General features: G+C 39.1%; 2 protein-coding genes across 8 annotated transcripts in view; one reads left to right on the forward strand and one right to left on the reverse strand.

Moving 5' to 3' along the window:
• Positions 1-1572, reverse strand: part of LOC150083092 (uncharacterized) — an 80789-nt gene extending 79217 nt beyond the window's left edge. Inside the window, exons 1-2 of the mRNA XM_090378386.1 lie at positions 1501-1572; positions 1044-1240 (exon numbers count right to left, since the gene is read on the reverse strand). Coding sequence (XP_090234512.1) covers positions 1044-1122 — 79 coding nt within the window. The 5' untranslated portion in view covers positions 1123-1240; positions 1501-1572. The remainder of the gene's footprint in view (positions 1-1043; positions 1241-1500) is intronic.
• A 290-nt stretch (positions 1573-1862) lies between these two features.
• Positions 1863-13170, forward strand: part of LOC150083093 (cytohesin-1-like) — a 491792-nt gene continuing 480484 nt past the window's right edge. For 6 of the 7 annotated variants that reach the window (XM_090377029.1, XM_090377030.1, XM_090377033.1 and 3 more), the window contains exon 1: positions 2150-2367. In XM_090377029.1, coding sequence (XP_090233155.1) covers positions 2319-2367 — 49 coding nt within the window. In that variant the 5' untranslated portion in view covers positions 2150-2318. Of the gene's footprint in view, positions 1894-2149; positions 2368-13170 lie in introns of those variants that run through there. The other variant, XM_090377032.1, reaches the window with a different exon arrangement.

Below are 13170 nucleotides of genomic sequence, written 5' to 3' on the forward strand. Positions count from 1 at the left end.
TCAATGAAATTGATTAAGTTATATCAGGCTTAATGTCGAAGTTTGCAGATGATACAAAGGTTGGCAGAGTTGTTAATGATGGTAATGGCAGTGCACTACTGCAAAAGGATCTAAAAAAGCTGGGCAGAGAAGTGACAACTGAAGTTTAACACCGACAAATGCAAAGTACTAGATATGGGTAGAAGTAACCCCAGAGAAATGTACTAACTGTGTGGTCCAACACTTAGGGTGGTAGAAAATGAAAAAGAGCTTGGAGTGATTGTGCAGTGAGATATGAAATTTTCTGAGCAATGCAGACATGCTGCCAGAGCAGGTCAATGATATACAGTAATTTTTCTAGTAGGGAAAAAGAGGTGATTATCCCTTTGTATAAAGCAATGGTCGGGCACCTTGAGTACTGTGTACAGGTCTGGAGGTCTCATTTTAGGAAGGATGCAGAATTGCTTGAGTGAGTACAGAGAAGGGCAACAAGATTGGCGAGTGGAAACGAATGGGTCGTCTTACAAAGAAAGGCTTAAGTTCTACAAATTGCAGTGTCTGGAAACCAGGCACCTGCAAGGTGACTTGATTGAGATGTATAAGGCCTTGAATGGGTTGAGCAGGCTCAATCCTGATGGGATTCCTCTTGCTCAGATTATGAACCTAAGGGGGCATAAATTCAAATTGAGGAAAGACAGTTATAGAATAGATGTGTGGAAATTTGCCTTTAGCCAGCAGATAGTTGATTGCCGGAACAAACTTCTATCTGTTGCTATGGTAGCCGATAGCTTAAATAAATTCAAAGAGGAACTCGACAAACGTTTAGGGGAATGGATGTGCGAAATGGTGTTTTTTTTTTTTTTTTTTTTTTTGGGCTGATGCTACATAAGCTTGCTTTGTTGCATCACATGCCTTGATTACTACTATTGCTAACAGATTTTTTCTTTAATGACTAAATGCCATCAATGCACCCTCATTATTGCTGATGACATTTGTTTTGTCATCAGCTGTAATAAGATGTTACAAGGTAAATAAATGAATATAACATGCAAAAAATATTTTACCTGGTTTAAGTGGAGTGGAAGCAACTAAAATAAAACGAAAGCAAAGCACTGTGGAAAATAACATCACTACACTCCCCATTATCTATTTTATTTTATTTCTTCAAGATACCCGTTAGATACTGTCCGGAACTGTATAGATGATTATTCTGCCAGCCTACTATATATCATCTTTCGTAACACACAGAAAACATGTATACCTGAAAGAAAATAATTGCCCCATTAAATAAAGAAAATTCGTATAATTTGCACATACCATATTAAAAAAATAATAAAATTTGGGTTATAAAAAAATATAAAAGTGTAGAAACTGCAAATACTAATGCTGCTATCTACATGTTGTGATGTAAAAATAAATTTGTATTTTTAAAGGGCGGTGAATTTGGAATTTAAAAAGTTATACATTTCGTTTAGATATATTAAATTTACTTTATTAAAGCAGATAGAATTGTCCTCTTACATTTCAACTGAAGAAAGGCATGAAATGATCGATGCATCAACAATCATTGTAGATGGATATGACTAATTCAACGTCAACTATTCATATATAAATGTGCGTAACAAGGACGTTAAGCCAAAAGTATACGGCAACTGATATTTAATTAGCTACAGCTTTTGACAATGACTACAAGAGTCAAATTAACTGACTTCACTGGACGGTATTGGATTCGTTAAGATTTTAATTTCTTCTTATAACTTGGAATTCAAGAACATAATTGCTTTCTTACATGTTTTATGACTGAGTTACGATGCCATACTTCCCTGCTGATTTTTGTTTACGATGGATAGGTATTACACGGAAAAATCATTTCGCTATATATTGTGCATTGCTAATTGAAAACATATATGTGAGGTATTCAAATATTATAATAGTGTATTATAAGTAATATATTATTAATGTGTATTTATTTATTTGGATTACAAAAGTTTTGAAAAATTATTTACTCGTTTTATGTCGAATCGCAGTTTGTCTGCGGATTTCTGTTTTCTCTTTCTTTTGGTGGCAGCACGAGTCACTTTGGAAAGCAGTCTTATTGAGTGTTATTATACACACGAAGTTTTGTTACTTTTGATATGAGATTTACGGTTTAAAATTTTGGCGTGAATGAAATGCTGTTCAGTGAATGAGTTACGTGACTTTAATCAAGAACTTTTATTTTTTAACCTGATTTGGTTTGATATGAAATATACCATACCTCAATAAGCTGTGTAAAATTTCTTCTTTTTCTTTCTTTTTTTCCCTTTTTACATTTATTATTGCACTGTATACTGCCAGATATGAGTATTGCAACCTTACACAGCCACTGTGATGGGTTTCACGTAACAGGTGAGAAAGAGCGAGTGAGGCTTTATATTTTAATACATGTGAAACTTGTATGCATAATTTGCGTATTTAATATTAATATTGGCAAAACGATGTAAGAAAGCAAAGCTTAAACAGCACCAGCCAGAAAAAAAATTTACCTACCTCATCAGCCTACCCCTTCTAATAATTTCTCAACACTTTTAGATTATTCAAACTACTCACTTCCAGATGAAAGTTTATTCCAATAATTAATTATCCTGGCTGATTGGAAATTTCAGAGTATCTATTCTGCAACCATCTTTTTCAGTTAACATATGGCCCTTTGTGTGTGTGTGTCGTGCAAAAACAAGTAAAGATGCCATCAGCATTTAATTTACTTACAATTTTAAATCTTAACACTTCATTTAGGCCTCCTGATGGATATATAGTTTCTAAATTCTTCAATTTGCAGAATATTCAGCTTAGTGCAGAAAAAGAGAAAACTTGGCTAGCATCACAAAAGGATATTTTTTTCAGCCAATCTTGCTCTTTAATGCACCCTTTCAGACAGATTTTGTCATTTTTCTATGATGTGGTTTTCAAACTTGGAGTATTGATGTTGCCTTACACAACAGAATAATCACTTCCTTGTCTCTGCTAATTTCCCACCAGTGACATTTTCCAATGTATCGTGCTTCTTTTTTTTTTTTTTGTTAGTTGTTGGCACATCAGCTTCTGTGGCCGTAATGCACCTCCCGAGGTTTTTGCATTTTTACTGTGATCCAAATCCAATCCCGAGGCTGGATTCAAACCTGCAACCAAAGGTTGCAGGTTTGAATCCAGCCTCGGGATTCAAACCTGCAACCAAAGGTTGCAGGTTTGAATCCGGGCTAGCCAGGTGGCATCCTTTGGGTTGCCACCTGGCCAGCCCGGTCGGCAATGCATCATGCGTCATTGATACTATCTGACGCAGTTGATAATATGAATGATATTATCAACTATCTTGAATTTGGCATTATTTCAGGATTATTTAATGCTAATGCACTACCTTGCATTTATCGGTATTAAAGCTCAATTGCCATTTTTCCCAATTTGCCTAATGTATCGAAATCGAGAAGCAGCACACCTTGGTTATTGCCATTAACCACCCTGCCTAATTCCGTACCATTAGCAAACTTCGAAATCAAACCTGAAGTTCCCATATCAATACCATTAATAAATATTAAAAACAGTAATGGGCCCAATACTGTGACAATCCACTCATCACATTAGCCCATAAAGGGCTTGCCATTTATAGCTACTTATCTCTTGTCAATCTTTTTGAACGTGGTAGTAAATTTTCCCTAATGTCACATTGCTCCTTACGCAACAATCATATATGTGGTACAGCATACCAGAGGCTTTACTGAAATGTATATATTGTAAAAATTATTCTTTGCATCCAGTTCCTTTGTGATGACCTCATGGTAGTTAATGAGACTGATCAGAAATGATCTCATTTTAATAAATCCATGCTCAGAATGTCTTATAGCTCCATTCCTATAAAGATGATTTGCATTTCTTCTTCATCTCTTGATTTATTTATTTATTTGACTTATTTACCTACAAAGGTCAGAGGTTTAAAGGTTTCTAGTTATCCCTCAGTTTTAGGGGGCTCCCATTATGGCTAAAAGCTTGACTACCTGATTTTTTCTGCTGATTTTAATATAATTTGATAGAATCCATCAGTTCCATTTTGCTCGCTTTTAGTTGCCACAGTTTGTCTTTCTTTGTTTCAGTTATAAAATCATTTAACTTAGAGAGTCTTATAATGGGGGATTTTAATTTCCCTGATATTGACTGGAATTTGTGGGTTGGTTCACACACTAGCAACGCTTTTGTGGAATTATTCAATGATTGTTTTCTACATCAGCATGTTCAGAAGGCAACTAGAGGGAGTAATACTCTTGATCTGATTATCAGCAGTGATTCTTCGTGCATTAAGAATCTACAGATAAAGGAACCACTCGGTGGCAGTGATCACAGTGGGATTTATTCAAAGAGGTAACTACCATCAGGGGTACAGGGAAGGGTATTTGCTTTAGGAAAGGCGACTACGGTGGTCTGAGACAGTATTTAAATTTTATACGGTGGGACCAACAGATGATGTTACCAACAGCAAATTAAAAATGGGAGGCATTCAAAGAATTAATCTTGGAAGTTACTAGGCTTTACATACCAACTAAGAAATATTGTTCAAGGTTTAGGCCTAAATGGATGTCAGATGAACTAATGAGACAGGTGGCAGAGAAGAAAAATGCATGGGATACATATAAATTAATGGGTGACATGGAAGCCTATGATAGATATAAGCTGGTCTGTAACAAAGTCAACAAGGAGATTAGTCAGATTATGAGAAATCTTTGGCAACAGATGCAAAGAAAAACAGCAAAGAGTTCTTTACCTATGTAAACTCTAGAAGAAAGGGGATGGATCAGATTGGTCCACTGGATATTGTTGGTTCAACTGTTGATGATGCTGTTCAGGTGGCTAACAAACTAAATGCGTTTTTTGCATCTTCATTCACATATGAGGAGTTATTCAGGGAGGGGAATGCCAGAGGTGAATTAAACTCTGGCAGTGAGGTAGATAATTTTGTAATAACTGAGAGGAAAGGGGAAAGAAATTGTTGAAGATAAACATAAAAAAGGCACCTGGGGTGGATGGGATCTATTCAGTTTTATTAAAGGAGGCAGCAAAGGAAGTAAGCAAACCCTTAGCCATAATTATGAGAGCTTCCTTGAAATGTGACCCCAATTCACGAAGGAGGACAAACGGCGACACAAGTAATTATAGACCTGTTAGTTTAACTTCTGTTCCAGGGAAATTAATGGAGGCACTGGTTAAAGAAGCACTACAGGATCATCTAGACAAGACTTCAGTTAAAGCTCGGACACAGCATGGTTTTGTTAAGGAGAAGTCTTGTCTGACCAATTTGATTGGATAATATGATGTGGTCACAAAGGAACTGGATGCAGGGAATAACTTTGATATCATATATTTGGATCTTAGAAAGGCTTTTGATACCGTTGCACATGGAAGACTGCTGCACAAATTGGAGCAGTGTGGCATTGGAGGCAAATTGCTGGTATGGATAAAGGGATGGTTGAGTGGGAGAAGACAGAGAGTGGTAATCAGTGGACACTGCTCTTTGTGGACTAATGTTATTAGTGGAATCCCTTAGGGTTCAGTGTTGGGTCCATTGTTGTTTTCTGTATTTATAAATGATATTGATGATGGTATATCAGGCTTAATGTCCAAGTTTGCAGACGATATGAAGGTTGTCAGGGTTGTTAAGGACACTAATGACCGTATGCTGCTGCTGCATCAGGATCTAGAAAAGTTGAGCAGATAGGCGGAGAGGTGGCAAATGAAGTTTAACATTGACAAATGTAAAGTACTATATATGGAAAGCAGTAACCTCAGATTAACGTATGAACTCTGTGATACTAAACTGACAGTGGTAGAGAATGAAAAGGACCTGGGGGTAATTGTGCAGGTGGATATAAGAAGTTTTCTGAGCAGTGCAGATGGTCTGCAAGAGTAGCTCATAGTGTCTTTTCAATGATATACAGGAATTTTTCTAGCAGGGATAAGGAAGTGATTATCCCCTTGTATAAGGCAGTGGTCAGGCCACACCTTGAGTACTGTATACAGGTCTGGAGGCCTCATTTTAAGAAGGATGTAGAGCTGTTGGAAAGAGTACAGAGAAGGGCAACAAGATTAGTGATTGGAATGAAGGGTTGCTCTTACCAAGAAAGGCTTAAGTTTTGCAGATTACAGTCTGGTGACTAGGCACCTGCGAGGTGATCTGATTGAGGTGTATAAAGCCTTGAATGGTTTGAGCATGCTCAATGCTGATGGGATTCGTCCTGTTGCTCGGATTATTGAATTTATTCCGAGCTATTATTGTTGCTCAGAATATTGAATTTGAATTTATGCCCTCTCAGCTTAGAGGGCATAAATTCAAATTGAGGAAAGACAGTTGTAGGTTAGATGTGCGGAAGTTTGCCTTTACCCAGCCGGTAGTTGTTCTTTGAACAGACTTCCATCTTTTGTTGTGTAAGTTGATAGCCTAAATAAATTTAAGGCTGAGCTGGACAGGTATTTGGAACGAACGGAGGGGTGAAATGGGAGCGTTTTTTTTTTTTTTTTTGGCTGGTGCTGCATAAGCTTGCTTTCTTGCATCATATGCCTCTATTAATGCTAACTTGCAATCACTATTAGATATAGTTCTACTAACTCAGTCTCTGATAGCCTCTCACACAGGATTGTCAGTAATAACGGCATTCATATCCAGTAGACCAATGTTTCTTAAAAATCTTGTAATAATAATAAAATATTACGGAAACATAATTATAATTTATCAAAAAATATTTTTGGTGAGTACATTATGTAATAAACTATGATCATAATGATACTGTTAAATTATTTTTGGTTTTAAAATTTCAAAAATGTTGCTGAGCAAAAAAGTTTTTTTCGAAAGCCGTTATCACATTGCAGCAACATTTACTTAAATTAGCATTGAGTGTTGCTTCTTGGAAGTGTTCAGTGACTAAGAGAGTATGTGTCAGCTGCTTAGTTAGTGCCATAAATGTTTGCTATGAGTAAATTGGTAAAGTCAGTGCTTGTGTGTAATGCATATACTAATTGATTAATTAAAATAATACATACTATCAATACGAGTAAACAAAGTAAATTACATTTCTTTCTTAAAAATTCAGAAGTGAGTGAAAATACTACTGTGGAAACAATGCCATCAATGACTGCTGTAATAAGGTACACTGTTGTTTCTCTACAATGTGACACAACTTCACCAGAACCAAAAAGGAGAGCAAAACTTCCTAAATATGATCCTTCGTACTTAAACTTTGGATTCACATATAAAGATGACTGCCCACAATGCATTATTGTGCATATGTTCTGACTAATAGTACTATGGCTTCTGCAAAGCTAAAAAGGTATTTGGAAACAAGGCACCAGCAATATCAGAATATGAAAAGGAAACCCATGCTACTTGGCTTATTCCTAAGAACCCTGACATGGCCCTTCCTGTGTTGGGCAAAATCCTGGAGTTGCTAATTTTTTCCATGCCTTTGCTTACCTGAATTTTTTCCATGCCTTTGCTTACTTCAATTCACCAGTTTGAATTCAAGCAAGACCTTTGTATTGAGGATGCCATCTTCCACATCACTGCTCAGCACATGCAGCTCAACTATTTGCTGGCCATTTTGATTGACTTCAAGGGAATGTTTGACTCTATTTGGTGGGAGAGTGTTCTGCATCACTTCTGCCAGATGTCTGCACCAATAAAGAAACTTTTATGGATAATGAAGTTATTTCACAAATCGCACAGTAACCATGCAGAACAAATTTCAAACTGAGACAAAGCTTGTCACGTAGGGGTGTCCACAGGTCTCAGTTCTGGAACCTTTTCGAGGCAGTGTTAGGTGGGTCGGAAAACTGCTAGATTGGGGGGATACAAGGACTAATAGATTAACAGTAGCCACTGGCAGAGGAGAAAGTGATTCTTGCACTGCTTCTATTGGAATGAGCAGAAGCCTGGAAAATAAGATGCAGGATATTTCAGAGACTGCTGGGAATCATGGGGGTATAAGTAAACACATGGGTTGTGTTAGGGTGGCTAAGAGGAAGATCAGGTGCATGTATACTTGCGTGTATACCAATGCTAGGAGTTTACTAAATAAATTTGATGAATTTGAGGTATTGCTCAAAACATCAAAGGCAGATATTGTTGGGATTTCAGAGACGTGGTGTCACACAGATATAAAGAATGCAGAACTGGAATTTGGGGAGTAAAATGCCTACAGAAAGGATAGACAGGATAGGAAGGGAGGAGGGGTTATGCTATTAGTCAAGAAACACGTAAAATCCAAGGAAGTGAAGCCAGTCGACATCGCTGGACAGTGCAGTGTCGAGTCAGTTTGGTGTGACATAAGCATTGGGAGATCAAAATTGAGGGTAGGAGTGTGCTATAGGCCTAATGACTCTGATGAGTATAATAAGAAACTGTACAGAGAAATAGAGTGGGCCAGTAAATCAGAGTCTTATAATGGGGGATTTTAATTTCCCAGATATTGACTGGAATTTGGGGGGGCACACACTAGCAAGGCTTTTATGGATTTATTGGATGATTGTTTTCTACATCAGCATGTTCGGGAGGCAACTAGACGGAGTAATACTCTTGATTTGATTATCAGTAGTGATTCTTCATGCATTAAGAATCTGCAGGTAAATGAACCACTAGCTGGCATTGATCACAGTTTTCTGAAGTGGGATTTACTCAAAGAGGTAACTACCATTAGGGGTAAAGGGAAGGGGTATTGCTTTCGTAAAGGCGACTACGATGGACTGACACAGTATTTAAATTCTATACAGTGGGATCAACTGATGATGTTACCAACAGCAAATGCAAAATGGGAAGCATTCAAAGAACTTATCTTGGAAGCTACTAGGCTTTACATACCAACTAAGAAATATTGTTCAAGGTTTAGGCCTAAACGCAGGTTAGGCAGGCGAAGGCAGATTATGAATAATCCTTGGCAAGGGATGCGAAGAAAAACAGCAAAGAGTTCTTTACTTATGTAAACTCTAGAAGGAAAGGGATGAATCAGATTGGTCCACTTGATATCGATGGGTCAACAATGTTGATGATCCTGCTCAGGTAGCTAATAAACTAAATGAATATTTTGCATCGACATTCACACATGAGGAGTTATTCAGCGAGGGGAATGCCAGAGGTGTATTCAACTCTGGCAGTAAGCTAGAGAATCTTGTAATAACTGAGAGTAAAGTGGAGGAGAAATTGTTGAAAATAAACACAAGAAAGGCACCTGGGGTGGATGGGATCTGTCCAGTTATATTAAAGGAGGCAGCAAAGGAAGTAAGCAAACCCTTAACCATAATTATGAGAGCTTCTTTGGACTCAGGGGAGGTACCCATGGGCTGGAGACGTGCAAATGTGACCCCAATTCACAAAGGAGGATCAAAGGCTGACACAAGTAATTATAGACCTGTGAGTTTAACTTCTGTTCCCGGAAAATTAATGGAGGCAATGGTTAAAGAAGCACTGCAGGATCATCTAGACAAGACTTCACTTATAGCTCGGACACAGCATGGTTTTGTTAAGTGGAAGTCTTGCCTGACCAATTTGATTGGATACTATGATGCAGTCACAAAAGAACTGGATGCAGGGAATAACTTTGATATTATATACTTGGATCTTAGAAAGGCTTTTGATACTGTTGCACATAGAAGACTGCTGCACAAATTGGAGCAGTGGGGCATTGGAGGCAAATTGCTGCTATGGATAAAGGGCTGGTTGAGGGGGAGAAGATAGAGAGTGGTAATCAATGGACACTGCTCCACGTTATTAGTGGAGTCCCTCAGGGCTCAGTGTTGGGTCCATTATTGTTTTCTGTATTTATAAATGATATTGATGATGATATATCAAGCCTAATGTCCAAGTTTGCAGACGATAAGAAGGTTGGCAGGGTTGTCAAGGACACTACTGACACTATGCTGCTGCAACAGGATCTGGAAAGGTTGAGCAGATGGGCTGAGAGGTGGCAAATGAAGTTTAACATTGACAAATGTAAAGTACTACATATGGGAAACAGCAACCCCAGAGCAACGTATCAACTCTGTGGTACTACACTGACAGTGGTAGAGAATGAAAGGGACCTGGGGGTGGATGTGCAGGCAGATATGAAGTTCTCTGAGCAGTGCAGACGGGCTGCAAGAGTAGCTCATGGTGTATTGTCAATGATATATAGGAATTTTTCTAGCAGGGATAAGGAGGTGATTATTCCCTTGTATAAGGCAATGGTCAGGCCACACCTAAATTACTGTATACAGGCTGGAGGCCTCATTTCAAGAAGGATGTAGAGCTGCTGGAACGGGTACAGAGAAGGGCAACAAGATTAGTGAATGGAACAAAGGGGTGCTCTTACGAAGAAAGGCTTAAGTTTTGCGAATTACAGTGTCTGGAGACTAGGCACCAGCGAGGTGATCTGATAGAGGTGTACAAAGCATTGAATGGTTTGAGCATGCTCAATGCTGATGGGATTCTTCCTTTTGCTCAGAATAATCACCTGAGAGGGCATAAATTCAAATTGAGGAAAGACAGATGTAGGATAGATGTGCGGAAATTTGCCTTTAGCCAGCGGGTGGTTGGTAGGTGGAACAGACTTCCATCCCTTGTCGTGGAAGTTGGTAGCCTAAATAAGTTTAAGGCTCAGCTGGACAGGTATTTCGAACGAACAGAGGGGTGAAGTGGAAGTTTTTATTTATTTATTTTACTTTATTTTTTTTTGGCTGATGCTGCATAAGCTTGCTTTCTTGCATCAAATGCCTCTACTAATGCTAATGTTTCATCATATTGGATGAATGGCTACACATTGAGATTGTGTTTATTGACATTACCCTGGCCATTTTTCAGATGATTTTGTCACTCTTATTCTTGGCAATAACAGGGCTCTCCTTGAGCACAAGTCCAGCAGTGTCCTGGATCATGGGCCCTAACTCATCGACAACATTTCCTCTGATAAATCTAAAGTCACTCATGTAAAAGGACTGCTCCTTGAAAGAAGACAGTCTTCTTTCAAGGAGCAGTCTTATCCACATTCATGGATAACTTCATCAGCACACAACAGAGTGGAAATACTTTGGACTTACTGTTGACCTGAAATTCAGCTTTAGCGCACACACTCGCGGCATTGGGATAAAAGTAAAAAAAAATATCGGCTTACTTTTCCATGTGACCAAATCCTGCTGGATTCTCAAAGCAAGCCGCTTGCCATTATCCACTCATGCACGCTCATCCCAGGGCAGGCATTTGGTACAAGAGAGCAATGAACCTCTGTAACTGTGCCCAACTTTAAACCATTTAGAGGCTGATTCTTGCTATTACCAGGGCCTGCAGTATCTACTCTGGCCCTCAAGATTTTTGCTGGTGCCTTGCCACTTGACCTGGAGTGGTCAACTGTGGCCTTAGATACTGTATCCTTAAGGGAATTCCTGTGCAAGTCTTAGATTTTTCCACTGATATGGCTAAAAATCCATATTGAGAGAAAAAGTTCATCCCCTGAGAAGCTGTATGCCATTTGGCAGTAAAGGTAGTCATTCAGCTTCCAATAAAGGGTTGAACACCAAGACGTTTACCCAAGATGCAAATACCATCAACCTGAAATTGCAGCCCTGGCTCTCCTCTGGTCTCTGCATTCTTTTCCTGGTCACTGGATATGGTTCCCTCCATGGGAAAATTTACTTCCTGGGCCTTACGGATGACCCCCACCAGCACATGTGGTGAGGTTGAGGATTGGGCCCATGTTCTCTAATGGCACCCTAATTATCATCAATTAGCATGTAGTTTGCTGACCAACTTAGGAACCTCCACCTGAAGATGAAGCGTACTACTTCCTTGAAGATCCTTTGCCCTTCAAGTACCTCTCTGACTTTACTCACAGATGGAACTTCTCCATCGCCATTTACTGGAGACCTCAGTTATACAACCCTGAGACTGAAGGATACAATGAATGCTTCTATAGGAGAGGCTAACCCCCACAGGATAGGATTCTGCTGACACTGCACCCTTCCTATGCAGGATTTTTGATGAAAGCACCCTCAGTGTGAAATGGAGGTATTAACCTCTGGGCCAGTAATGTATGGGAAGAATCCCACTGTCTTCAGATTGATGGGTTTCATCAGTGCAGGATTGGCTGCTTTGGTGACCTTGCTATGCAGGGTTCCTTACAATGCATTCTTTTCTCTTTCCCTGTTGTGGGCGAATGTCCTGGTACAGGGAATATGATTTTGTTTCCCCTTTCACTTTCTTCTGCAGGAGATGCCCCCCCCCCCTCTCTCTCTCTCTCTCTCTCTCTCTCTCTCTCTCTCTGCATTCTACTACCCCCTTGTTCTAAAGCAAACTCACTCATTGCAAGAATATTTGCTGATGCTATCGAGGCAGTGTTAGGTGGGTCGGAAAACTGCTAGCTTGGGGGCAGACAAAGACTAATAGATTAACAGTAGCCACTGGCAGAGGTGAAAGAGATTCTTGCACTGCTTCTATTGGAAGGAGCAGAAGCCTGAAAAATAAGATGCAGGATATTTCAGAGACTGCTGGAAGTCATTGCGGTACAAGTAAACACATGGGTTGTGTTAGGGTAGCTAAGAATAGAAACAGGTGCATGTATACTTGCGTGTACACCAATGCTAGGAGTTTAGTAAATAAATTTGATGAATTTGAGGTATTGCTCAAAACATCAAAGGCAGATATTGTTGGGATATCAGAGACGTGGTGTCACACAGTTATAAGGAATGCAGAATTGGAATTTGGGAAGTACAACGTCTACAGAAAGGATAGACAGGATAGGAAGGGAGGAGGGGTTATGCTATTAGTGAAGAAACACATAAAATCCAAGGAAGTGAAGCCAGTCGACATCGATGGACAGGGCAGTGTCGAGTCAGTTTGGTGTGACATAAGCATAGGTAAATCAAAATTGAGAGTAGGAGTGTGCTATAGGCCTAATGACTCTGATTGGTATAATAAGATACTGTACAGGGAAATAGAATGGGCCAGTAAATCAGAGAGTCTTATAATGGGGGATTTTAATTTCCCAGATATTGACTGGAATTTGTGGGTTGGTCACTCTGATGGTCTGAGACAGTATTTAAATTCTATACAGTGGGACCAACTGATGATGTTACCAACCGCAAATTCAAAATGGGAAGCATTCAAGGAACTAATCTTGGAAGCTACCAGGCTTTACATACCAACCAAGAAAT

Source organism: Mastigoproctus giganteus, chromosome 7 (assembly GCF_048544385.1).
Source record: "Mastigoproctus giganteus isolate SK-2022 chromosome 7, ASM4854438v1, whole genome shotgun sequence".
In the NCBI taxonomy this organism is placed as follows: Eukaryota; Metazoa; Arthropoda; class Arachnida; order Uropygi; family Thelyphonidae; genus Mastigoproctus; species Mastigoproctus giganteus.